Below are 27,185 nucleotides of genomic sequence, written 5' to 3'. Positions count from 1 at the left end.
TCCATTTCTTTTATTCCTTCCCAAACAGACATTTCATAACAAAGCAAAGGGTTGCAACTAACATAGATTATTATACTTTGAGGGGTAAGACTAGTCTAGGAGGAAATGCTCTGTTTCAAGGAAATGAGATTAATCCAAAATGGGCATTATTCAGTTTTTGCATTTACAACAGTTGTGAATGATTGCAAACACAACAAATACTATTAAGCAAGCACCTGTTCATACCACTTCACGAAGTTAAGTATTGAGAAAGAAAGGCATTATGTGTTAAAATTTAGTGTCCTGGACATTAAATAATTATTAGAAATGTTTACTGTCCAATGTGACAACATTCTAGTACTTTTAAGCTGTAAAGCACAATCTTACATCCAATCTTTTTATCTGTTCTGCTTCTAGAACACTATGAATGATATTCGTTGGTAAATTAGTAATAAACCTAGTAAATTATAAAAAGGTTGTTCCCTTGGCACACTGTAATTTCAATGAGACTTTTGACAAATAATGAATGAAAACCCAAAGCCTGAATTACGTGGATACAGCTATGAATCTTCATTACCTGGAGCTGTTTCTTAACACGTTCATTTTTCTGTGTTTCTGTTACCCGTTCTTCCTCACTCCTGTGATTCATGACACCATCAGAAGACAGTTCTGCACTGGCTTCAGCATTGTTCTCATCATGTTCATCATGTTCATTCTCTGTTGGAGGAATAACTGGCGGGGGAGGAGGTGGAGGAGGAGCAGACATCACAGATTTCAGTTCTTCTTTGGTTTTTTCCAAGTCCTCTTGTGCTGCAAAAGCCTAAATATAGTAAAGAGTATTTAGCATTTTAAAAAATTAATTATGAATTTTCAGAAAAATGATGTTTTCTGACACACAGAAAATGTCCTTTATAAATGACACTACAAGCTTAAGCACTGAAAATTGTTAAATAGGAATGCAGGGTAAAAAAAGACATGACTCAAAACCAGCTGTACTGCCCAGCTATTTCCAGCAGTAGACAAGAGAAGGATGAGAGAGTAGGGCAGTTATACTGATTGCTTTAGAGCTCTCCTAGCCTCCTGAAATTTGAGGCTCAGGGACTTCCTAAATCAAAGGTAATGTCTCCAAATTTCATATTCAACCAGAATGTTAATATAAGAATTTGTTCATCACTTTTTAAATCTGTCCACACAAGTAGTATTCACATCCCACAGCTAATTGCAGATTTTGGGAAAAAAAATACTATTTTGCTTTAAACTGTTGTCCAGTTGCCTTTGATGTGCCTTTGTTACTGTTCTGGTTTGTCTTTTCACCACCACTCATGATTTTATACACCTCCCCCCTGAGGTGTTTTCCAACACAAAGCTCCAACCGATTTCATCGCCATACATAAGGAAACCATTTCAAATCTTTGACCATACCTTTGATGAGAATTTCCCCCCATCATGACTATTTAATATGAAGAAATTAGCTAAATAGAAGTATAGGCTGGTTTCAGTAGACTGGAGAACAAAAACCTTTAAGAAAGGCTTCTCTGAAGCCTACGGGAAAGGGAGAGATTCAACCCCACGGACTTCCAGTGGGATTTCCATGCTCATTTCCCTTAGTTTCTTTGAAGTTCTGACTTCACACAGCATGAGCTCATTACTTTGTGCTGCCATTCTGAGGCTTCCTCTTCTTTTTTTTTCTTGGCCTCCTCTAGAAGTGCAATCTTGGCAGTGAATTCAGCAAGTTCTGCTGCCTGAAACAAACAAATCAAATAGAAGTTTTAATTTGGCATCATTTTGGCTGTGCAGTGGAAGAAAGCAGAGCCTTTGCTGTGATCCGACTTGAAAAGAGTACCATCCATCACTTCTCTGCTAAAAACCAAAATTTTAAGCATACATGACAGAGGGAATGAGTCTATACTCTTGCCAGATGGAAATAAGTCCAAAAAAAAAAAAAAAAAAAATTGTCTTTGCACTTCCAAAGCCTGGTGGAAAAGAGCAAGCTGTAGTTACAAACCAGCATTTAGGGCTATTTCAGTTTAATACAATTTTAATAGTTCCACCAATAAGATTATAATTCTGGACCACATTCTCAGTATTATTAAGCTAAATCTTGCCTTCAGAATTGTGTCCTAAGTTTACAGAAAATTGAAAGCTGTTTTACAGTTGAGAAATCATTTATTCTATTTTCATGCCTTTCTCAGTTATTACATGCAAATCTTGATTTAGAAGTAGTCTAGCACAGAATTTGAGAAGATATTGTAAATGCTGGAAACAGAGGCAAAAAACCCCACCCACTGACCCAAAAAAAACACCTTCAAAACCCCAAACTACAGTGTCACCAACTCACCACCACCACCATCAAGCTTCAGAACAGACCTGCCTCAGAGAACAGGCTTCCCAGTGGACTGCAGAAGGAAGCTACTCTTGTTCTTAGCTGAATAAGCCTGACACTATTAGAAGGAGAATGTAATAAGTGTTGTCACTCTGAAATGTCCACTTAATTTAATTTCCTACAGCTCTGGGGTTCTATTTTTTACTTGCAAAAACTGGCAAATCCAATGCAGTTTTCTAAAAAAGTTCTCATGACAATCCGTAACAGTATTTTCCATACTTTTACATGTGTTTCAATATGCTTATCCATTTGACAAAACAGATATAACCAAGAATAAAGGCTAAATTCTCAATTATCTTTTCTAACTTGTTTCAAAAGGTTTAAATAGGGTTAAAGCTTCTTACTAGCTGCTCCTGGTTCTTCATCTGATCAGCTGCCTGCTTGGCTAGAGCAGCTTTAGCTTCCTCAGCTGCTCGACGCTCTTTTTCCAGCCGCTCTGCTTCCTCTTTTGCACGCTTTCGTTCTTGATCCAGTTCTAGAGCTCTCCTAGTCTGCTCCTCAAGCTCTGCCAAAAAGAACGTTTGCAGATAAGGTATTACTACCTAGCTCTTCCTCATACATAACACAGATAACTGTAACACACTTAAAATAACGTAGAAAGATGACAAAGACTTACAAGGCTGCCTCAAGCTATGAAGAGCTGTTGAGCATGTTACCTGAAGCTATGCTCTGTGCTTGATTCCCTCCACCCCCAGCAAGACATACTTTGGATATACTTCATCTCACCTGACAGTTATCACAGCCCAGCATTTCAGAAAATTAATCACCTCACTGATGAAAGTAAACACCCAAATACGTGTACATGTATTTGTACGTATATGCACATACGCCCTCACTCTTACTACTAAGGAGATTTTACATACATTGAATCATACTCTTTCAGTAAAAGAGCAAGCCCCTCTTCTATTTTATTGAAATGCCTGACAAAGACTCCTTAATGCAACTTAGGCAATTTAGGCACGTGCCTCCAGCACAATGGTCTAAGACCCATTGGAAGGGTCAGAAAAACTCTGTAGAACAGAGCCAAAAAGATGCAAACAGGAAAATTTCAGATCAAGGGAGCGATAATATTTGTCTAGCTGCCTGGTTAGCAAAATACTGCAATCTGAAGGGCAGAACAACCTTGAGGGAAATAGGAAGTAGTAATAATCTACCAGTTCTGCAAGGTAAGATTTGCACAGGCAAAATACATTCCTCTGATGTGCAAAATGAAGTGACTATGAAAAAAACTCCTCCTGAAGTTCCTTGCTGACTTTAATGACAAATTTTCCACTATGTTTTTGTCTAGGCACAGCTGCCATAGATTCCTTCACCAGAAAACCTAAACAACTGCTCAGTTAATGGAACGATCCATTTACCCTTCACCACAGGCTTTAATACCATAAAAGCTCCTCCCCAGGTATGCTGACACATGCTTAATCTTTACACTTGTAGTTTTAAGTACGTCTCGTGTAATCAATATTCTTCCATTTGTTTCTGAGGTCTATGACTTCAGTTACAAAATTAAACGAACAGTATTACAAGTAAGTGGAGTTGTACTAATGCAGTACTTAGCAAATGAAATAAAATGCATAAATGTTTAAAAATGCTACTCAAAATCTTTCTGTGAAGATGGAGAACACGTAACTACCAAGTCAACTAAAGAATGCAGACATCATTTATATAAACACTTTTCCATATGTGAATAGAAAGCTAAAAAGACCAGCAACACATAAACATTATATATTGAATCAGAAGTTACGCTATATCGTTTACAGAAGTTATGAGAAAACATATATATCATTATACCTTTAGAATCACCCTGACACTGTTTTGTGCTGAACTAAATAGCTCTCACTTAAACAATTCCAAGGCACAGTTCACGTGTTACCTGTCTGGATGTGTCCAACCTGTTCTGCACTGAAAGACTGAAAAATGCAGGGGCAGAGCTGGAGAACAGTGCCAGGCACATGTTACTTATGTGCACAGGTTTAGTCAGTAATTCTCTCTATAATGCCTGAAGCCAACAGTTATGAACATGAGAGGAAAAAAACTTTTATGAAGGTGAACCAAACCTGAAGCAAAACAAGAACATGGAGAGGAGCGACTGGGAAGGAGCAGCAGCAGGGACTCTATGGGGTGGTTCAACACAGAGCTGTGATTGGTGAAACCACATTAATTCACTAAAACCTGACAAGATTTTAGTTTTAAAATTCTCAAGACTTATAAGGGAATAGGAAAATGAAGGAACAACCCAAATGAAAAGTTAAATTCAATAAAATCCTAAAAGGAAATACTTTGAATTTTCCTCTCCAATTTCCCTGTTCCCTCCAGCTCCAGGTTTTCAGCACTTCAAGCACTTCATAATTCTGAGTTGAACTGTGTAAACATTAATTTCCTTTTTATTAGAGTGAAACTTTTGCTATATTTGTAATATAAAACCAATTCCTAATATACACACATATACATGCATACCATCTCGTAACTCTTAACACTGAAAAATAATCTCTCAAATAATACACCGCTAAATTCTTGTTATTATTAGTAAAATAAATAAATAAAACACAAAAAGCAACAAAAACCCACACATACCAGCAGAACTGTGGAACTGAACTAAATATTGTCATCAGATATAAGAAATCCAGGACCAGTAAGAGCTCACCTTTCTGAGCTTTCATTGTTTGCTCCTCGATTTGTCTTAAGCGTTCCATTAATTCTTCCTTTTCACGCTCTATTCTTTCCTTTTCTTTTTCTGCCATCTCCCTCTTTTTCTTCTCATTTTCTAATTGTGCCCTGAAAAAAAAACCAGTAAAAGTTTTTCTAACTTCAGATTAAATTCTAGTCTAAGGATGCTAGTAGCCTGTTTTTCAGTTTACTCAGCTAGAGCAGAAGCACGTTATTTTAAGTGTTTCAAATTCTGTTTACAATGCAAGAACCACCAAATTTCTGCTTCAAAATACTTTGCATAAAACCAATTTATGAACAGAACTGATTAGCAACATTGGATATGGTTCGACCAGGTAAATCCACAATTACACCTGCATTTTAGACATGATGTTCCATCTGGACTAGAAATGGTAACAGTATTTTTTAAAATATACAAAAGGTAAGCCATGACATTCTTCACTGAAGTTGCTTTAAACGTTCACCCGTAGAGTATAAATGTCCCTAAGGATCAAGCAACAGAGTTAAGCCCGTTTCACAAAAACATGAGAAAGGGTACAGCTACTATTACTATGCTGAAAGCTCAAAAACGATACCGCTTTCTATTAAGACAGGTGAGCCAAGCCACTCCACAAGCCTGCTCACATATTACAGAAAGAAAAGCAGCTCTTTTTTCTAGAATGCCAAGATGTCTGATATTCTATGACTTAGTTTTCTTAAAAGGGTAGAAGAATTTTTTTCTCTTTCACGGAAGTTTGTTAATTACCTTTCCAATTGTTTCTGATGTTTCTCCTCTCTAGCTTGGGCCTTCATCTGTTGCACTTCAATTGTATCAGGTTTCCTCCTCCTCATGTACAATTCATGATTTCCCATACACAGTGCCAAAATTCGCTTGTTAATTCTCAGACGAGGTGCATAAAAAACAAAATCCTAGCAAAAATAATTTCAGCAAATCCATTAATCTAAAAATACAGTTGTGACAAGATTCAAACCATTACTGCATGCTTGCATTTTTAAAATTTAAACTTAAAAAGTATTTTGACATTCATCCTCTGAGCAATCCAACACCATAATCTATACATCTAGTTACTGTCAGGAACTTGCAAGATAAATTCAAAATTACACCTGGATGCCTCCTTGTGGAGGTTAAATAAAAATTATTTTTTGTAAACTAGCTACACTTCCGAAAAAGTGAGACTGTTCTCTACTCTTACTTCTGAAGAGTTTTGACCTAGAAAGTCTCATGAAATGTGCCCCTGTAATACAAAAAAAAAAGAAAAATATAGGTGGGAGGCCAGAGAATTTAGCATCTTTTCAACACAACACGAAATATTAGTTGACTTAAATTTTTTAAAAAAGCAGCAATCTTAAAAGTATCAACCAGAATGAAGAGAGAAAATAAACATGACATGACAATACTTCGAAAATAGAAATTTCCTTTTGCTTTCTGACTATTCTACCAATTAGAATAATAAATGGCACAAAACAATATACTCATGCCATAATACCAGAGCAAGTCTCTGCAGGCTTAAATCTTTTCATATACAAAGGCATACTATTCTACACACTACTTACAGGGGCCTTTTTGTCAATTGGCTTTATGACAAATTTTTTGTCATTAAAAGAGATGTTTCTTATTTCACTCCAAGGGAAACCAATCTTGGGTGTCAGCCTTCAAAGAGAAAAAGTTCTCATTAGAAGCACTGAAGATATGCATTTTATTTACATCTACTAAATCTTAACTCTGCACCATTTTCGCTATCACCCTCAGTTACATTTACAAAACTTAACAACCATTCAAGCATATTTTGCTAGACTTTTTTCTTGTTGTTTTTACACATTATTCCATCAAACGAATATAAACTACATGGCACTGTAACAGAAGAAACTTTTATTTGTGACTTATTTTACTACCATTTAATAGATGCAAAACATCATAATCATGTACTGATTCTTTATAAGCTATTGATAATTCTATTTTCAATTAAAAGAATATTTAAATTTGAGAAAAGTTACATTTCAAAGACTAAATTAAATTAGCCTTCAGCAATGTTGTACTTTATTTAAACTCAGATGCAAGATATGTGTTATTACATTCCTAAAGTTCAAGCTAAATTTGTTTCCCCTGCATCTCAAATAAAATAAATTCAGTTCAGAAACTATTACAGTGTTACACAACAACTGCATAACTGTAAATATTTCTCTCTATGAGCACAGAAAGTTTTTTCAATTCATATTATCTTAATTGCAAGCATTAGGAAAATTTTAAGTATTTAATTGCTAACTATCAGGAGTTAAAGAATACTAAAATTGGTTGACTGTTCATCTGATCTGAATGCTTTCTGAATATTTCCTTTTTTCAGGAGTTATATTGCCATCTAATGGCAATTAAGGCTTAGAGAATTTTGTTACAGAGTATATATACATTGAAGACCATTAAGTTTCAGTTCAGTTGACAGGTGTTATCTGGGTTTTGACATATCATGTTTTAACTTCAAATCACTGTGAAAGGACTGTTGATATCAGATGTTATTAACAAGTGTTTGGAAAGAAACAAAAGAATAAGTTTGTTGTTCTGTTCTCAGATTCTTCAGATTTTGTACATTTCACCTTTACCTCTCTTCAAGTAGCACAGAATGTTTGATCTCTTTATCAGGACACAAGATTAATCTATTTTCTTTGATGTCTAAAAGCTTTCACCTCATAGGTTTTCATGCTCTAACAGCTATAACTATTTACTGCTTTTACAAAATGTCTCTCATTAAATATGTTGCTCAGCTTCTCAATGGCCTTTTCATCGTGACTGAAAAGAAAGTCTTGAGGGAAGGAAAAGTACAGAAAGAAGCCATATAAAGATGGTCTAGCTACCATATAGCCATATTAAGCAACATAAAATTAAGTTTACACAGAACTGCTCTTCCTTTCTCTTCTTTTGTATCTGTATTTAATGTTCAAGATTCAAATACTCTGGCAGTTAACATCTATCTCTCTTTTTGTATTTTTTACATAGATTAGAAGGTCTTTGAGAACCTGTTTTGCTAGATGTTATTTAACACACAATAGGATGGTTTTTCTGTAATCTCAGATAGAACCTCCTAGGACAGAACTGCAAAATTAGTATTAGCCACTTACTTATCATCATGCTCATAAATATTCAGACCCAAAGCATCAACTCCTAGCCACAATTCAGTTCCTTTTTTATTCTTTATTTCAAAATAGTTGACTCCATACATTTCCAAGTCTTGTGCTATCTTAAGGTATTCCATCATAGAATCTTCCCTGATGAAAGAAGAAAAAAATGGCATAGTGTAGAAAAATCAAAAGTACATTGCAGGAATAAGGGAACTGCAGAATAACTAGTGTAAAATTTGGTTTGTAATTACATCTCTCTTTGAAATTCACACGTACATTGACTCAAGATACTTACAGAGCTCTACAGTGTAATACCAAAGTACAGTCCAATCATCACACTTTGTCTTTTCACCTTGTGAGCAAAGGAAATACTAAATATGTTTTAAAGGCAGACAACTGTGGTCAAAGGCACTTGACAACCTTACCAGAAATCATGTAAGCAAGCCAATAACCTAACTGGAATCTCAAACCTCACTGAAGCTTTCATGGAAGTTTTTGATAACCGCCTACCCCAGTCAAAGTAAAAGCAAGCAGTTGCCAAATAAAATATGCCACCTCCCCAAATACATCCTAATAATAATAAAAACCCTTAAAGGTCTTGGAACATTTTTTACATAATTACCTTAACATTCCTCTGTGCTCTTCATGCCAGTTTTGTATCCTTTCTTCCCACTGTTCTTTTGTCAGTTTGTGCTGTTCTAACACCCTGTGAATAGAAGTTGTTGCTATTAAATGACAATGACAACTAATTTAGTATCTTAAAGTTACAAAAAGAAGTTTGGTTATGCAGCATAACACATGCTTTAATGGAATAAACTTGAACATGTCTTCCTATATGCTGCTCATCTTTTTAACCCAGACAAACACAGAAACTTTGAATATCAACAAATACACTCTTACAATTGTGTGAAATCACTTCTTTTTTCATGGTATTCTGAACTCTTTGTAATGTAGAAGTCATACCATGGTGTATCTCAACTCTCAGTAAAGTCATGAAATCTAGTATGTTTGGAACACCTGAAAATGCAGGCCTATAAAATCCTTATAAGACAATGGTGCATATTAATCTCTAGGTATGCATAGATACATTCAAGCTTGAAAGATAAAGTAACATATCAAGACAAGTTAGCAGACTAGTTTGTTGAGTTTACAGTTTGGATTCACTTTTAATAAATAAAATCAATAGCGAAGCAGTTTCAGAAAACTATTTGAAGTTTACATTCAGCAGGCTGCAATGATGGAATTGTATTTTGACTGACTAGAACTTTCAATGTAGTACTACAGTAAGAAATCAAATGCATATGACAACTTTATTATGCTTTTATTCCATGCACCTAGCATTTCAAGCATTCCTAGAAAAACTGTTTTAAATGACAATTTAAAAAAAAAGAAAGACTACAAGATAATCCTATTCTAAAAGTCAGAACAGTTGTTTTCCTTCCTTTTTCTTTACTCATGAAAGTAAGGATTTACTACTTCTCCCTGCACTTTTTAGCAAAGTACAATAAGGAATAGACTAAGTGATGCAGAAGATACTAACTAATGCATTATTTCATCTGTTATAGCATCTTTCTGCCACTCTATTTCCTACTTTGCCCCATATCTAGTGAAGTGCACTTTTCACTGGTAGCCATTATCACATTTTGATTTGCCTAGTGTGCATGCCTGTCAAGGCTCTCCTCCTCAAAACTGAGGCAGGCGTTTTAGGTTTTGTACCTGCACCAAGTTTACATGTTCACAGATAAATGACACAAGAACATGCAATGACAGGACATACCTTTTGTTTCTTTTCTCATCTTTAGCCTTGCATGTAAGTATAAGCCCTAAATGTAATACCTACGGAAGCCTGTTACAGAATACACAAAGAACAACTTGCTCTGTCTGTAATAACCAAAAAGCATCCTGGCAATCTTTTACAAGTTTTATTACATAAAAAAATTAATTCCAAGTCTTCTAGGACAATGTTAATTTATTAAAGAAATTCTGTAATTAAATGAGGCCTGATTTTTACATTGTGGTATCTACACTATGAGCTGCTTTCCACCATTATTTCTTCTACTCCTCCAGCAGACATTCACAAAATGTTCAAAAGCTTTCACAGTGGTATAGCATAAAGTTAACAAAAAAAAAAAAGGGACAAAACAGGATATTGCAAAGTACACTATCCCAGCACTATGCCACACAAGTGCCCACCTGAAAATAAAAGCCCTGCTCCCAAGCTCTTCTTCACAGAATCACAGAATGGTTGAGGTTGGAAGTGACCTCTGTCCACCTTGTCCACCCCTCTGCTCAAGCAGAGTCACGCACAGCCAGTTGCCCAGGACCATGTCTATACAGCTTTTGGATATCTCTAAGGAGGGAGACTCCACAAGCTCTCCAGGCAACCTGTGCCAGCTACTCACTCACCCTCATGGTGACTTGAGCTTTCCAAATGGAAATTTCCAAAATTTCCAAGAAAGTATCTACTTCTACAGAAATTCTATGCACTTTCCTCTTTTAGAATTGAGTTTGAGTTGAAAGACACAAGACAATGCCTACAGGTGAAATACACATGCACACAGTGTTTTATTTTTTTACTGCGAAGGTGGTCAAACACTAGAACAGGTTGCCCAGAGAGGCAGCAGCATCCTTGGAAATATTCAAAACCCAACTGGAAAAGGCCTTGAACAACCTGCTGTAATTAGAATAGACTATTTCAGTTGGAAGGGACCTACACTGATTATCTAGTCCAACTGCCTGACCAATTCAGGGCTGACCCAAAGTTAAAGCATATTATTAAGGGCACTGTCCAAACGCCTCTTAAACACTAACCGTATGGAGCATCGATCACCTCTCCAGGTGACTAACTTTGAGGAGGCGGACTGGACTAGATGATCTTCAGAGCTCCCCTTCCAACCTCAAATGATTCTGTGTTCCTATGATATCCTCAAAGCTGGCAGTATCTTTGGCAATAGCCACCTTGTCATTTGGTTCCCTCCATCCCCTCTTCACATGCTATTGATGAAACATCACTAGCAGATATGCCAGGACTATTGCAACAGAGTAACTCAGCAAGGACTTGATGCCTTGTGCTACCCAGCTCAGTTTTGAGCCAAGAAATACGGAGTAGTTTGACAAGTGAACATTATGACTCTACAATTAATGGGAACTGCAAATCTTCTCACCCTTTTCAGTAAAATTTTGAAAGCTAGTCTACTTTGGGAAACAAGTATTTTTGACATAATATTGTTCTGAAGTATTTTTATGATGCATTTGCTGGTTTTCTGGAAATCTCATGGTAACAGGACACAAAACATGAATAGTTGTGTTAGAATGAATACAAAAGCAACATGCTCACTCAGTACAGACTGGCACACGACTGGTTGAAAGCATATGCTCGGAGATCATCTGAACATTTGTCTACTGAAAAGGAGCATCTTAAGTATTTGAATTTGTGTTGTACACAAGTACTCCAGTGTTGACAGGTTGTCATCATAACTGAGCAAAACCCAAGATTTGTGAACTAACATATTCAGTAATGACAGTTTTACTGGTTCTGCATCTCCCTGCTTTCCTAACAAAGAGTACTTTTCTCGAAAGTGGTATAGACTTCACCGTCACAAGAAGGCAGTACACAGCCAAAAACAAATTCTTAGCCAGGATTTTTTAAAATCTCAAGCATTTTCAGAAATACTTTTTTCAGTACTTTACCACAATCCTTCAAAAGGCTTTTTTGCTTGCTAGAAAATTCTCAAGCTTAGTTACAACTAATGATTGAGTTTCCACTTTTAGTTTTCAAACCAAGAAGACAAAGCATATGATTTTTTAAAGAAACCTCAAATTATTCCATGGCTCTCATTTCTTTGAAGATGCATTAATGTTATGCATTTATTAATCACACATTTGTCCACAATACATCACTATGGATTCATCTACACACATAAAAGAATTGTCTAACTCTATACATTTTTGTTGCAATACTTCTCTTGCTGCCAAAACACACCAGGAGCATGGTTTCAGTTGCATAAAGAAACAGAACTGTAATCTCAGTGCTTACTTTTCCTAACCAACTAGATAATCAGCTGACACAAAATGAGTTTATACTCAACAACAGTGGCAACAATTTAGTTTCTAACTTCTCTGTCCAGGCTAGCATTTTTATGCAATATATTTTATTTGCAATGCACTTTATAATTATTTTCAGGAAATTATTATAATTTAATGTACAAAACCATCAAGAACTGAAGAAAAGGAGTATCGAATGAATCTTATTGACTTCTATATTAGATTATTTTTATTGTAATTTAGCAGAAGCAAGCCTCCAGGAACATTAGATAATTTTGTACTGATTTGAAAATTTCTTCAACTAAATATCCATGCAGGTGGTTGTGGATGGGACAGGAAACAGGTCTCAAGAACCACATGGTTGAGATGCTTCTTTGTTATTTAAGAGTCTAAATTAGGATCTCTAAATTCTACTAGCAAGACATGCACTCTTACGGAAGCTACCATTAAATGCACATCATCACTTAATATTTAAATTACCAAAAAATGTGCTGTAATCAAGTTTATATAAGCAGAAGATGCAAAAACTGTTTCACTCACCGCTGAGGGAGAAGTCTGTCATTCGCTAGGTAGCCTAGTTTATGTATCTCCTTACTGTAATCTCCATACTTGGACTGGACAGCATAAGAAGCCAGAAGAACTGCGGTTTCTGGTGGGCAATATATTTCATCATTTAAGATCGCTTCTTTGACTTGCAGGAAGAAAAGTCTCTGAGTTATTTCCTGAATTAACTCTTCAGATACATCCTCTGGAAAAAACTTGGCCCTGAATTTAAACTGCAAAGGGTTTTCTTTCCTTACATCTTGCTGTGTTACCTGATAGAGAGGAATAAAGAAAAATAAAAAGAGCACTAAATGGTATATTAATATATAATTAACTCAGTAGTAATGAACTCTTTAGCTCCTCTACTCTGAAATCCAATGCTTCCTGACAAGCCCACAGTGGAACTCACTAAATGCTCATGTGGCACTGAATCAAGTACACCAATTTGGATAAATCAGACAATTTTTAAATATTACTCAAAGGCTGGTTTAAGAGGTTTTTTGTGGGCTTATGTGATTGTATTTATCACAGTAAAGATCTGGGAAAAAAAAGAAGTTGTAACACAATTTTTTAAATCAAAACTATATCCAAGGATGAACTGCAGGAAGTAACAAACTGGAGTCTAACAAGGTTTCTTTAGCAGGAACTACAGTACATTAAGTGTAAAGTGAATTCTTTTAAAAGTCTTTGAACTATTGAACTAAATACATGTGCTCTGTTCCTATGCAAAAATCATACCTGCATTAATCACATTTTTTTCCTAGAATGCATAAGCCTTATAATCATGATTTCTGTGAAGAAATCTGATGTGGTCATCTTAAGTAAATGTCTACTTCAAATTTCAACAAAACCTCATTTTTATGTAGAATTTTCCATTTCATTTGGAATTAGCTTAGCTTTCAGCCCTGATTATGACTAAAGCAAAAACATTCACAATGAAACTAAATTTAACATCAAATAAAATGATTATTTAAAAGTACATTCATAGTAAATCTCATAAATTCCAATTCCTCAAGCACTTTATTACACATTTAATGCGCACTTAGTAGTCCCTCTAGAACTTCTTCACTATGCATGAAATGATCCGTTTGCTTGACTCATAGGAAACAGCAAAAATTGTAAATATAATGCAGCCATTTAAACACATAAATAAGGCAGCATAAGTATTATATTCAACACTTCATATGTCAATTTTAAGTTTTGCTTGCTTTTCATTATTGTCCATCTGCCTCTGATTTACATACACAGCATTCAATTTAATCTCACCAATGAACAATTAGTTGTGCTGTTGCCATAATAAAACCTTATTTCCACATCTATTCTGTGATTTATCGGATCTTACCTGTATTTACCACAAATATTTACAAGTTAGAGCCAGTTTATGATGCACTTAATGAAATGTTACAAGCTTTTTAAAAAAAACCAAAAAACTTGCCTTAGTCAAAACTAAAGAAATCAGCACACTCTTGTTGCTCCTGAACTGCACCAGCAACTTAAGTTGCTAAAGGCTTTCATAGAGCAATGTCTTCTGTATTTTTCATAAGTGATGTGCTAAATCCTGTAAGTCTCCAACCACTGGAGGCAAGCCATTAGGGCTAACAAAATATCTGTAGCACTACAATGTATATTGCATATGAAACAAGACACACATGAAATTCTAGGAGACAGCTTTGGTGGTTAGCAGGTTTAACTTGCTGGATTTACCACAGAGGAGAAGGAAAGATTATATAAATGCAGGCAGTGGGACTTGCTCCTAAAAACCTCTCAATTTACCCCCAATATACTGAAGACAAAAAAGGTACTCTTGATAAAGTTGAACTAAAAAGTCTCTTTATTCTATATAGTTCCATTAATAACATGACAGCCAATTTTAAAATGAAAAGTGACCATTCAAATTCATAAATAGAATTCCAAGTCAAATGGCCTGGTTGCCAAAAGCTGAGAGATACAAGGTGCTCAGAGCTGATGGGAAAAAACAAAACATAAATTATCCTACAATCTACTTATTAGATAGGTACCTAAATAGAACTTTAGGAGCCTATTATTGGTGCCTCGTTTAAAGATCTATAGCTGTATTCATGCAAATTCCCAAAGCTCAAATACTTCACACACACCCGTCCCCCAGTGTAAAACATTCTATTATATTTTACTACATGAAAACAGGACTATCATATGAATTTAAGTTTTCCTCATGCATGTATCACCATGGTACTGGAAATACAGGAAATGGTATCTCCTTCTCAAATTAAATGTTGATACAGCTTTGCATATTCTTGTATAACTAACCAAACTTAATGTATTTTGTCATTTAAAGCAAATAAAAAGCAACTTGTCAACTAAATTTGAAGTCAGCTACATCTCACCTACAACATTAAAGCAGCAAGCCTTATAAAAGTATATCTCAAACCGTAGACTTGCCTAAATATTAGGGAATTGTTACCTTTTTATTTAGCTTCAGCCAAGTTGAGTAGCCTTTGCTGTCCACATACTGTAGCCCAAAAAACCAGACCTCACGTAGACCAACAGTTTTCACCACCTGAAGATAAAATGATCCATAACCATCAGCACTTTGTTAATGGTAACTAAGCTACAGAAACCATCTCAAATTGAAATGTAATCAGGTTTTACAAGAACAAAAAAAATGAAAATAGTAGCAAAATATCAAGTTCAGGGAAGCATTCACCTCAGAGCTCTAAAACTCGAACACAGTGTTGCCAAACTACCAACTGGAGTGTGCAGCTTACTGCATACATCAAACTCAGCACCTGAGGAACACAACGTAGTAAACAGGACTCTGATATTTGACAGCACATATGGGAAGTCATCTGCAGACCTACAGACAAGTCCACCTCAACAGACGACAACTGGTGAAACAGTAATAACAGATAATACTTGTGGACAAGTATGAGGTAATGAGGATGAATTGCTTTCTCAAAGTATTTCTGAGATCTTAGAAGAGTTAATGATAAAAGGAATAAGGATGATTTGGCTGATAAATCATACGTGGATTTCCTGTGAGATTTCTGATCAGTCTATCACCAAAGGCTACTAAAGAAACAAAATTTTCCCTGAATAGAGGGAAGGTCTTCTTATGGACATACTAGTTGGAGCGAAAAAAAAATAAACAAACTCTTTTCACAACATACTTGTAGAGTAACCACTAGGGAAGTCCTCCAGGACTTCATATGTAATCTGCAAAAAAAAGAATGAAACTGACATGACAAAATCTGCTGTAGAAAACTTTCCATAAAGATCTGTGTATGAGCAGTAAAAAGGAAGATGAACCTCAATAAAAGATGGTATTTAATAAAAACAAAATACTGTATGTAAAAGACAACAATTTTAATTATGCAAAGCTTTTTTTATAAAGGAAAAAAGCAACAAAGCTGTTATATTACCATACATGTCTATGGCATTCCTTGGAGATGTTTAAAATTTAAACACATAGATGCGATGCTTAGGGACATGGTTTAGTGATGGACTTGGCAGTCCTGGGTTAATTGTTGGACTTGATGATCTCAAGGGTCTTTTCTAATCTAAATGATTCTATGATTCTATTCCCAAATCTCTGATACTACATATGGACTGGTCACATCAACTTAAAAGGGGATGCTGCAGCACTGAAAACGTTTCAGAAATGTTGAAAAGAATGATCATTGACATGGAACATTTTCTGCATGATGAGATGAGAACTAAGGCTACTGACAGAGAAATGAAGAAAGGAAAAAATACAATACAGGTCTATAAAACCTGCATGGCATGTAGAAGAAAAATGGAGAATAAAAGTCATTATTTCCTCATAATTTAAGACTTAAGAGAATCAACAGAAATCATTCAATAGCAGGTTGAAAGCAAACAAAAAGAAGCACTTTTACTACACAGAGTATTAATGAAGCTTTGGAACTACCTTACAAGCCTTTTGCATAGTAAAAGTACACGTTCATTCAATAAGCAATCAATCAGAAAGGTCCAGCAAAGATTATTAAATAACTAAACTCTGGCTCCAAAAGATCCAGTATGGGAGTACTTACATATGTTCTCAGGTTGGACCATGCTGGCAAGCTGGTTTACTGAAGGCTGTTTTATGGAAGCATTCAGATGCATGTGAAGTAAATAGAATTTTACACATAGATCCTCCTCCATTTTAAAGTAGTACTATCGGGTTGCAAAATTAAGATTTTGAAAATTAGAAAATGTCACAAGATAGCTGTGCAAACTTACTTCTGTTGCCTTGCATTTGTATTATTATTTAACAATCATTCAAGAGTGCACCTTTTTTTCTTCCTCTACCCTTTCACCTTTCCAGCTCCAAAGCACAGAATGAAGAATGTTCATTGATCTAACCCGATTCCTTTAGTGAGCTCAGTTATCTTCTCTAGAATTCCTACATCATTTACCTTAGAACATCAGAAATGTTCAAAACAAGTTTATGTTATAGTATAGACCTGAGTAACATTGAATTTGGTGTCCCAACACAGAAACTTCAGACCTGCTACTACTTTTGGCACAATCCATACAATGCTGATCAAACTACTTATGGCTTTATCAGATGATTGAGAATGCTCTTTACTTTGCAGCTGTCCAAGCTGAGCCTTTGTACCTCATCAGCTCTCCAAGATGCAAAAGTAGTAAGAACTGCAGATGCTCAACAACTCTGCCCATAAGGCACAAGGAGACAAGTGCTTATGCTCACGTCAAAACATTTTGCTCTCACCTGCTAACTACAGCCCTTCCACTGAGAAGCACACTGCACATTTAATACAGACAACTTGTCTACTGCAATGCAGTTACACATGCTTGCAAATCAACACTAAAACCAGCTTATACATTAGCCTTTTTTACTTCAGACTCCACAGATAAGGAAAGAGTATAATCTATCACCGCCTCTCAGCTCAAAGGAAAGAGAAACAAATTCTCTGCAACTTTATACCAAGATAATATAAGCACTTATGTGCTGCAGTAGCATGACATGAAAAGTTAAGTACAGAATGAGAAACTTATGAGTTTGATTCTGACTCTTCATTAAGTGGCTTAAGGCAAGTCTTCATTGCATTTGTAAACCAGATTTATCCACCATCACATCCTACAATTTGACTATATAAGTCAATAAAAACTTCTTGGAGAAGAAAAGCAACTAGAGAAATAGACATGTTTTGGCAAATTACAACAGACACACAAAGACAACCTAGCAAGAATTTCATTGAGTCAGCTTCTGAAGATCATAAGGGAGGCTTCTGAGATACCTGGAAAGGACAGTGGAGTACAACCCGAAATAGGAGACAACCTTCTCATTCTTTCTGAACGGCAACTACAGTAAACCAGAGGCACTGATGCTCAGTGCTAACATCTTATTGAAAACAAAACAAAACAACCCCCACCGTTACCAGCCGTGTGTGGAAACATACCTCAGGGTTCTTCCTCTCCTAGGAAAGTTAGAGGTGCTAAATTGGTTGACTAAAAGAGGACAGATCTCCTCTTGCCTATTCTAACCACTGACAGGATAGACAGAAGGACTAATGATAAGTATGTTAAGACAACTTCTGAAATACGAGTAATTAAAAAAAAGGGTTTATGCAATTAGTAAGAACTTTACCGACTTTCACAACAGCAAAAGGGAACGCCATAGATGTCATATCCTGAATTCATGTCTGCTAGCAGATGAAGATGATGAAAATATACTTACGGAATGGGAAACAAATCAACAACTCCAGAAAACACCAATTAAAAGCTTGAAAGAACCACTGACAGAAAAAAAGGACAAGTTGTTCACCAAAACCATAGGGGAACACTAGACAACAGCTAAATTCACAGAGAGGTTATTTTCTGAGAGCAATAATCAAGAAGTCTGCTGTCACGTCCACCATTTCTGCATAAACTTTGAAGACAAATCCCCTCAATAACAGTGCTATTCAATCCTCTTTCTACAGAGGAACAGCATAATTTTTGTCCAAAAATTTAACGCTGATTTTGCAATACAGTTCAGCTCTTGACATTACTCTATCAAACTCATATAATGATTCTAACATCATGCTCAAAATCCTTCGCACACAACTATGCTGGTTGATTTTGCATGACCTAACAATTCTTCAATTTAAACTTGCAGAAGCTGATTGCAAGAGCTGGTGAGATCGGTCAAACGCGACACAGTGAACTGAGGAACAAAGCTGAAGAGAGCATGAAAAAGCGTTCTGACCTGTATCTTTGTTCCCCGTTTGTGAATGTCCAAGAACCCGATTACCTGGGCACAAGAGGTTACACAGCAGAATGTCACCCCACCCAATACTGCATGGCAGATGATAGCAAAGGTTGGCAAAAGCCAAGTTAACAGCTTCAGGTTTCTGTGCCACAGAATACTGGACTTTTTATTTGATGATAGTATGGGTTAGGCAAAAAGCAGGACAGCCCCTCTCAAAGTTTTTGTAAGAATCATTAAGTCTATTCCTATGTAGAAACTGAAGATACATTGCTACCGATGTTAAGAGAATGGGGCAAGAGGTAAGAGCACTGAAGGTCAGTCAGTCATTTCAAACAAAACCAGCAAATTATCTAAAAGAAAAAGCTGTGTTACAAACCAATAAACATTATCCTCCTTTCAACTTATATACTAACACATTTAATAGACTCTTAAAGGTCAATTAAAAGTTTTAAGAGTTCTTGAAAAACTCTTTCAATGCATTACTTTCTCTTAATACCCAATTATTACATACTTTATGCATCTATAGTGGACAGACACAACAGTTCTACCAGACATAACTGCTGATACAGTTAAAGTGTTTTTGAAGAGTAATTTAAAATACATCTGCATTTTTATCTAAATGCATACATCTTGGGTTTAGATATATATTTATTGGTTTCTTGAGAAAAAACAAAAAAAGCACATTAACAAGCTCCTATTCTTAACATTTTCTACAAAACACCACAACCTAGATCAAAAAATTGTTTTCAAGATTCTGATGGCTAACATCACATGAAATAAATATGAGAACAGTCCTTTTTAAGAAATCATTCATTTAGCCCATTTGGTGTACAACAGACAAGTGAGAATCTGTAGTTCTGATGGGTCTGCAATCCATAAGCACATTAAAGCCATCGTTTTAACTTTTCCGGTAACGGAGTTTTTTAACTTAAATTTCAAACTGAATCATAGGAAAACATTACTTTTCTAATATTCGGGAAGTGAAAAAAGTATCTACAGGTTCTGTTCTTGGAAAAAAAGAAAATATGTTAGTTTTCCTTAAACTTTAATTGTTACATTCATTATTCAATAGTAAAGGCTATATAAATTTCTTATATGCGTAGTTCTATTATATTGCAGCTACAACTATAACATTAGACATAAAAAAAATTAATTTCAAAGCAGTTCTATTCACCATTCAGTTGAAGCCTCACTGTTAATCTGTTTACACAGAGTAGTCTTTGAATTTAATACATTCCATGAGAAGTAATGAGGAAGTTTAAACTGAGACCACAGCTTAGGTAACATAAGGAAAAACATAATCTATACAGAAGAATACTTCCACTTTCTTAAACTATGCCTTAATAACCAGAATAGTTTTATGTGTCTGTACACATACATACACAGAAATATATATAAGTTACCTGATCAAAGAGCTGCTTGCCTGTTGTATTGGGCTGGATGGCAAATTCCAACTCTGCATCCATTGTGGTTACTCTGACATTGATCTACAGAAAATAAAGCATCATTTAAATCATACTGTAATAGTGTCACGCTTCTATATTCTGTGATTAGCCTGTAAGAAACAATATATGGTAAGTAAATTCAGCAATTTTAATCATGTTGTATACACAGAGAACACAGAAGATATAAAAATGGAAAATTTGAATCATAAAAATCTCATCTTTCATTTAGTATAAAAAGCGTATTCAGGATAATATTTAAGACTAGGTTTGAAAGTCAAACCAGGGAAGAAAGCGCAAAATCAATTTAACGTGATAGCTGACTGACTACTGAACACTCAAAGAACACTGAACATTCAGCTACTGGGCATTATCATTCAGAGGGCTTCCCAAATGTGTATGAAAGAGTAAGTTCCTAGTCATAGACATATCATTTAAAGGTATTTATACTTGGCAATATAAAAAGACAAGCAGTCTCCTGCCTTGCAATTTCTAAAATTAAGAGAATTGGCAGTCTTAAAGTATATAGGACTAGAGCTTGTGCACCTCAGGACAGACTAATAGCAGAGTTTTCATCAATGGAAGGAGGAACAATAGAAGTTAGATTCCCTTAACACTTAATAATTGAATGATCCCATTCAATTCCCTTACTACAAGACCGAAAATCACTATTCCATGAACTTCTTCCTTCCCCTGAAAGAGAGGGCCATTTTCCAGATGACTCCTGACAGTCACTGTTTTCATTTGTTCTAAAACAAGCAGTCAAATATTCCAGAAAATATCTGGAAGCCTACCTTACTTGGAAGTACAACAGTGTCTCAATTTCTCTTCGACTGGTACACAGAGAAGTGAAAATTTTCATGAAACAGAACGAAGTACTATATGCACAGTACTGTCCTCTCATTGTTAGAATGTCCTCCATTCCTACTGCCCTGCCAGAGGATCACATTTTATTTATCTTTAGTGAATACAAATATAAAGTGTTAAATCAAATCTTCTTCACTAGAAATGCAAAATCCAGAAACATGAAACTTAAGGCACACAAATATATTCTAATTTTTCTCTCTCTACCATAAAATATGGAACAGGAATAACTTAGGACTTGTATTACAGGTTCTTGCACTACTTGATCTGTGCCTGTGTAAACCATTTCCATTAACTATTTCCCTGATTTTGCCACCAGGTGGAATACTTTGAGAAGTAAGAGTCTGGAAAAAGTCTCCTCAAGACAACACAGAAGGGAGATCTAAAGTGTGAAAGAGAAAAGTGGATAAGGTTTGTCCCCATACAACAGATAAAGCTTGTTCACTCCTTTCTTTAGTGTCACGGTAAACAACTTTAGGCACGAGCCAGATACACAAGACAACAGTAGCCAGTAGCGGGAGTTTGAAGACCTCTAAGCTATAGTCCTGCAAACAAGGAAGGTATCAAGGGGTTAGCACACTTTTTTGTGTGTGCAAGCACTGATAAAAAACAAGAGTTGAAAGCTTTGGAGTAAAAGATAGTAAGTTTTTACTGAAAAAAATTCAGAGGGTGTGTGTCAAGAGGAGGGAAAAGAAGAGGTGTTTTCTGTATATTGCACCACTCTGCCTGTTTCAAAAGGAAAAAAAAAAAATTGCTTATTCTCCAACAGAACAACCCATTTTAAATGGTAGCTCTAACTCACTGCCAGTTGCAGTGGTTTAAGTGTGGGGGGTTGACCCTTAAGGAGAAGTTAATTTTTTTAAAGCAGTTCTTCAGTTTTGAAAATGAAGGCTGCTTCAGGGCAGCTACAAGTAAGCAAGTTACAAAGGATAAATGTAAAAGCTAAAATGCAACTTTATTAAATGCCACAGCACTCTGTTATGTAACAGCAGCACTGCCAAGGCAAGAAGTGTCACAGAAGATCTACAAAGCACAGCAAGTTCAGCTAATTGCAGCAGACTTAGCAGCAGAAACTTCTTACATAAATATCCTTGTAACAAATGTCATCTACTACAAATGCAAGAATTACTACCTGAAAGTCTATATCCCTCACAAGAACTAAAATAGTCAAATAGGAAAATAATAGATGTAATACAGAGGCAAACTCAACACAGCTGACAGATTCTGTTCGCATCTAGATGTTACCACCTCAAATAAGTACACAGCTGCTACATCTGTGATAAATACAAACACACATTAGGAGTACCTGGTCACCTACATGCATTACAGTAACCATTTAAGTCTTCAGAAGTTTTCTTTTTCTCTGAATTTCTGATTATCAGATCACTCAACTGCTAATTAAAATTTACACTTTCAGTCCTACTAGAAGTTGCAAATTATAGTAATATTAAAATGTTACCTTTTATGATATGCGATACTTCAGACTTTCAAATCTAACACTACACTTGATCATTTTACCTCTGAAGGCATTTGAACTGACTTAGATTTTTGGCATACAAGTACCAAGCTTATAACACTGTTTCACAGCTTCAGTTATTTCTAGGCATGGAAAATAATGTGACTTTTGGCAAAACCTGAGACTGAGCCTAGAAGGTTTACGTAATCTAATCCAAACCTCTGCCACACAGCATGCTCTCAACAAAAATCAAACCTCTGGTGTCAGTTGTATTGTCTGGAAAACACAGCTAACCAACACATCAAGAAGAGTCATGGGGGAAGTTTCCACATTATAAATAACACTGGGAAAACACAGGCAGAGAAAGAAGGCCCAGTAAACTCAGCAACAGACTTCCACTCACGTCATCTGCTGTTGGGAATCCAGCTACTTTGAAGCAACACTCATAACAAGGCACTGGTGACAGAGGAAAATTACATGAACCACAAATTATGAAGACAGACACTAATCTGAACAAAATTACTCTGAACTGACTTTACCACAGAAATACAGAAACAGGAAGGAGCTCTGGCAATGGTGACAAGAGAAATGTATGAAGGTTTCCTGCAGCAAGTGTTGGAAGGCAACCATTCACCTACTCATACCACAGGACCCATTGAATGCCTGCTTTTCAGTCTTGCCCTCACCAGGATTACACCTCTTCCTGCAAACTTCAGAACCTATGACAAAGCACTACACAAGACTTAACCAATTACTTCAGCTGCTCAGTTGTGAGACTTAGACAAATCCTGTTCTGCTGTGCACAGGCTCAGGGTAAGAGCTACAGCAAGTCTATTTTGGTTCGTTCATATGTGATTTTGACTGAACTCTGAGTAGATGCTTTCTAAGGTGGTTCTGCAATTCATAGGAGTATGCCTTAGCAAACATTTTTTTTTTTTTTTTTTAAAAAAAAGGTTAAAAAGCCTCTATATACAAACATTATTTTTGGTGCCATAATTTATATCACTTATTACTGACTCTGAGATCTCCACACAAATACCAAATACTAAAATATTATGGTGGTCATGTCTGGGAAATACTTAAAAAATGCTATTCTAGTCTTAGCAACTGGGTAACTGAAGACTTTGTGGCAAGGTCCATGTGGTGAAAGATACTCCCTCCCTCCTCCTCCACAGATCAGGCACCATCATACCTGAATGGCAGCTCTGCGATGACAGAATTGACACTCAGCAATATAACACTCCTAGACCAGCCCCCACACATCAACACCAGAAATCACCGACTTAGGCCACTGCAATGTACACAGTAAAAAAAACAACCAAACAAACCAAAACAACATACCACCAAAAACCCCTCAACAACCAACCAAAAAAAAAACTCCAATGCTTCCAACACCTAACCCACAGAGCTATAGGAGGTTTTAATGCAGGGGACATAGGACAGCTTCTCAGGTCCCAATTTAGATATATGCCTATACTGATGTTCATCCAGTAAAACCAGGACAAGGGCACTCATATGCTGGAAAGAAGGTGGCATTTAAAAAGGAAACTCACAACCTATAGGCAAAATGCAAACACCTTTAGGGCTCGCTTCTTTCTGGCAGAATTTCATCCTGAATATATTGCCTTTATGCAACTATACATTAAAGTACATAAGCCAAGCATCTAGATAAGCACAGCCTGTATATAAAATGCCATAATGGACAAGATACAATGGCAGGTTAATCAGTTATTTGAATTTTTTTTTAGAAGTCTAAGAGGAAGAATATGCTTAGCACAAAGTTTTCTTCATCTGGCTACCTTTAGGAGTGCGTTTTATAAATAAAGCTGCTGTAAGAGGGTATAAAGAACACAGTGACGTTTAGCATAGCACAGAAAAAAGTATGCTGGACATTTAGGAAAATGCCACTGCAAAAGCTCTATTCTAGAGCACCAAATCTCTGTGTAGAATACCAAAACCTACCTCACAGCATTTAAAGTGATTATTTAGCTTGACTGATTTACCTATGGTAGCCAGGGACAGAAACCTTCTACCATAAAAGGATCACCAAACATTTAGGGAACACTGCTACATAAACTACTATGGGTTTTACTCATTTCTGACAAAACCACTTTGTCCCAATATCTGGGTGCACCTACATAGCTTTTTAATCTATTTGTAAACTTTTCTCAGATAAAAATGCTTCAAACCGTGCACTGTAAAGTCACCTTCTTCACTTCATAGAACCATAGAATAGTTGGGGTTGGAAGGCACCATTAACGGTCATCGCCTCCAACCCCCCAGCCCCACAATGAGCAGGGACGTCTTCAACTAGATCAGGTTGTTCAGAGCCCTGTCCAACCTCAACTTCAATGTTTCCATGGATGGGGCATCTACCAGCTCTCCGGGCAACCTGTGCCAGTGGTTCACCACCCTCACTGTAAAAAATGTCTTCCTTAGATCTAGTCTAAATCTACACTCTTTAAATTTAAAACCATTACTCCTTGTTCTATCACAACAGGCCCTACTAAAAAGTCTGTCCCCATCTTTCCTGTAAGCCCCCTTTAGGTACCAAAAGGCTGCAACAAGGTCTCCCCGGAACCTTCTCTTCTCCACGCTGAACCACCCCAACTCTCTCTGCCTTTCTTCATCAGAGAGCTGCTCCAGCCCTCTGATCATTCCTGTGACCCTGCTCTGGAGCTGCTCCAACAGGTCTACATCTTTCCTGTGCTGTGGACTCCAGAGCTGGATGCAGCACTCCAGGTGGGGTCTCACCAGAGCGGAGTAGAGGAGCAGAATCCCCTCCCTCGACCTGCTGGCCACACTTCTTTTGATGCAGCCCAGGACACGGTTGGCTTTCTGGGCTCCAAGCACACATTGCCTGGTCACGTCCAGCTTCTCATCCACCGGTACCCCCAGGTCCTTCTCTGCAGAGCTGCTCTCAAGCCCTTCATCCCCAGCCTGTGTTGATACCAGGGGTTGGCCAGCCCATGTGCAGGACCCTGCACTTGGCCTGGTTGAACTTCATGAGGTTCACATGGGCCCACTTCTTGAGCTTTTCCAGGTCCTTGGCATCAGAACTAGCAGACTAGTTCATCCGTATTTTACCAGACGGGCTCCAAAATGAATTGAACAGTCAAGGGAAAGGTAAGAACATATAGATACATACAATAGATACAAGTGTTGCTAATGGGTTATGAAGAGAATTGCTTTTTGTAAGAACTATTTTGCAAGCTGTGGCAATCTAAAGCAATGCGTATATGAAAGAATTTATCAAAACCAATACAGAACACAGTCAATGAACATACCTGGAACACCCATGTGCGCATATTAAAAGCATGCATTTCATATGGGAATTACATTTGTTGTTGTATTCCTTCACTACTTTAAGGACACAGCAAATATATTTCTGTACTTCCTTTGTAGTATCTCACTTCAATCCTCCACAGTTTATTGGGATATTACAGTTACCACATTAATCTTTGGACCTCTCCTCAAACACGGACAGTCCACAGAATATGCACAACACTTGTCAGCTTAATAGTCTTAACACTTCTTATTACTGTACTTGAGCCATCATTTACAGATAATTAGTCGTAGCACTTCAGCTTTCATCAGGAACCCCGAAACTGAGTAGGTACCAATATTTAGCAAGAAAGCCATTTAAAATTACATTAAAAAGGCTGCAATAGTTTTGCTTTGTTTTAATAAATGCAATATGAATTAATCACATGTAAAAGCCAAGAAATCAGTTCAAATCTTATAAATAAAGAATATTGCATATAGTAAAAATGTTTTTTTCACACTAGTTTGGTCAATTACTATATTAAGTTTGCATATTAAATTATTTGCGTTAAGGAATAGCAGTATTAGTCCCACTACAAATATACACAGCACACTCTCCATATCAGCCTCAAAGCAGACACAGGAAGAGATGCAAGATGAATAAGGTAAAAAGGTAAGAGTTAAACAGCATTAGGAACAGGAGGGTACAGAAAAAATGGTAAATAGATTTTACTAACAGACAAATAAAAAGAAAGCAGTCCCCCAAACTGATATCAGTTATCTATTTCTGCTGCAGAAATAAATCACATATTCAAACCATAATTAAAATACTGCACTAGACATCTCAAAGATTTTCCTGTAAAAGAACACTCTAGTCAACAATGAATTTATAGACTATTTGGATTCAACCACTTCGCAGAAATTAACTTGATCTTATAAATATTCAAATTCTAAACTTCCATATTATTCCAGAATCTGTTATCTACTCTTTTTGAATACACAATATTGTAAAATGTTGAAGTTTAAAAGCAGAATTCTTTTTTTAATCTTAGTAATTTTGACATCTACCCCATTCCTATCTAGCATGCTTTCTCCTTCATGCCTTGTCTTGTACAGAAAGACAAAGATAGTCTTATATAGACATGCTGCAAAGTACCAACAAAAAAAGCTGATAGTTTTAATTCCTCTTACACCCGATACATGAAACTAATATTTCAGTCAATTAAATCTAATCTTCTT

At 36.3% G+C, this 27,185-nt stretch overlaps 1 protein-coding gene across 2 annotated transcripts in view; it reads right to left on the bottom strand.

The window, feature by feature from the left end:
* RDX (radixin) overlaps nt 1-27,185 on the bottom strand; it is a 41,415-nt gene that overhangs the window by 2,809 nt on the left and 11,421 nt on the right. For both annotated transcript variants that reach the window (XM_040583530.1, XM_040583532.1), the window contains exons 3-13: nt 20,324-20,407; nt 15,165-15,260; nt 12,722-12,996; nt 8,760-8,843; nt 8,138-8,284; nt 6,581-6,677; nt 5,772-5,935; nt 5,004-5,134; nt 2,707-2,867; nt 1,629-1,721; nt 557-799 (exon numbers count right to left, since the gene is read on the bottom strand). In XM_040583530.1, the coding sequence (XP_040439464.1) occupies nt 557-799; nt 1,629-1,721; nt 2,707-2,867; nt 5,004-5,134; nt 5,772-5,935; nt 6,581-6,677; nt 8,138-8,284; nt 8,760-8,843; nt 12,722-12,996; nt 15,165-15,260; nt 20,324-20,407 (1,575 nt within the window). The remainder of the gene's footprint in view (nt 1-556; nt 800-1,628; nt 1,722-2,706; nt 2,868-5,003; nt 5,135-5,771; nt 5,936-6,580; nt 6,678-8,137; nt 8,285-8,759; nt 8,844-12,721; nt 12,997-15,164; nt 15,261-20,323; nt 20,408-27,185) is intronic.

This window comes from Falco naumanni, chromosome 2, assembly GCF_017639655.2.
Source record: "Falco naumanni isolate bFalNau1 chromosome 2, bFalNau1.pat, whole genome shotgun sequence".
In the NCBI taxonomy this organism is placed as follows: Eukaryota; Metazoa; Chordata; class Aves; order Falconiformes; family Falconidae; genus Falco; species Falco naumanni.
Note: the sequence above shows the minus strand (reverse complement) of the source record. Positions and strands in the feature narration are given on the sequence as shown.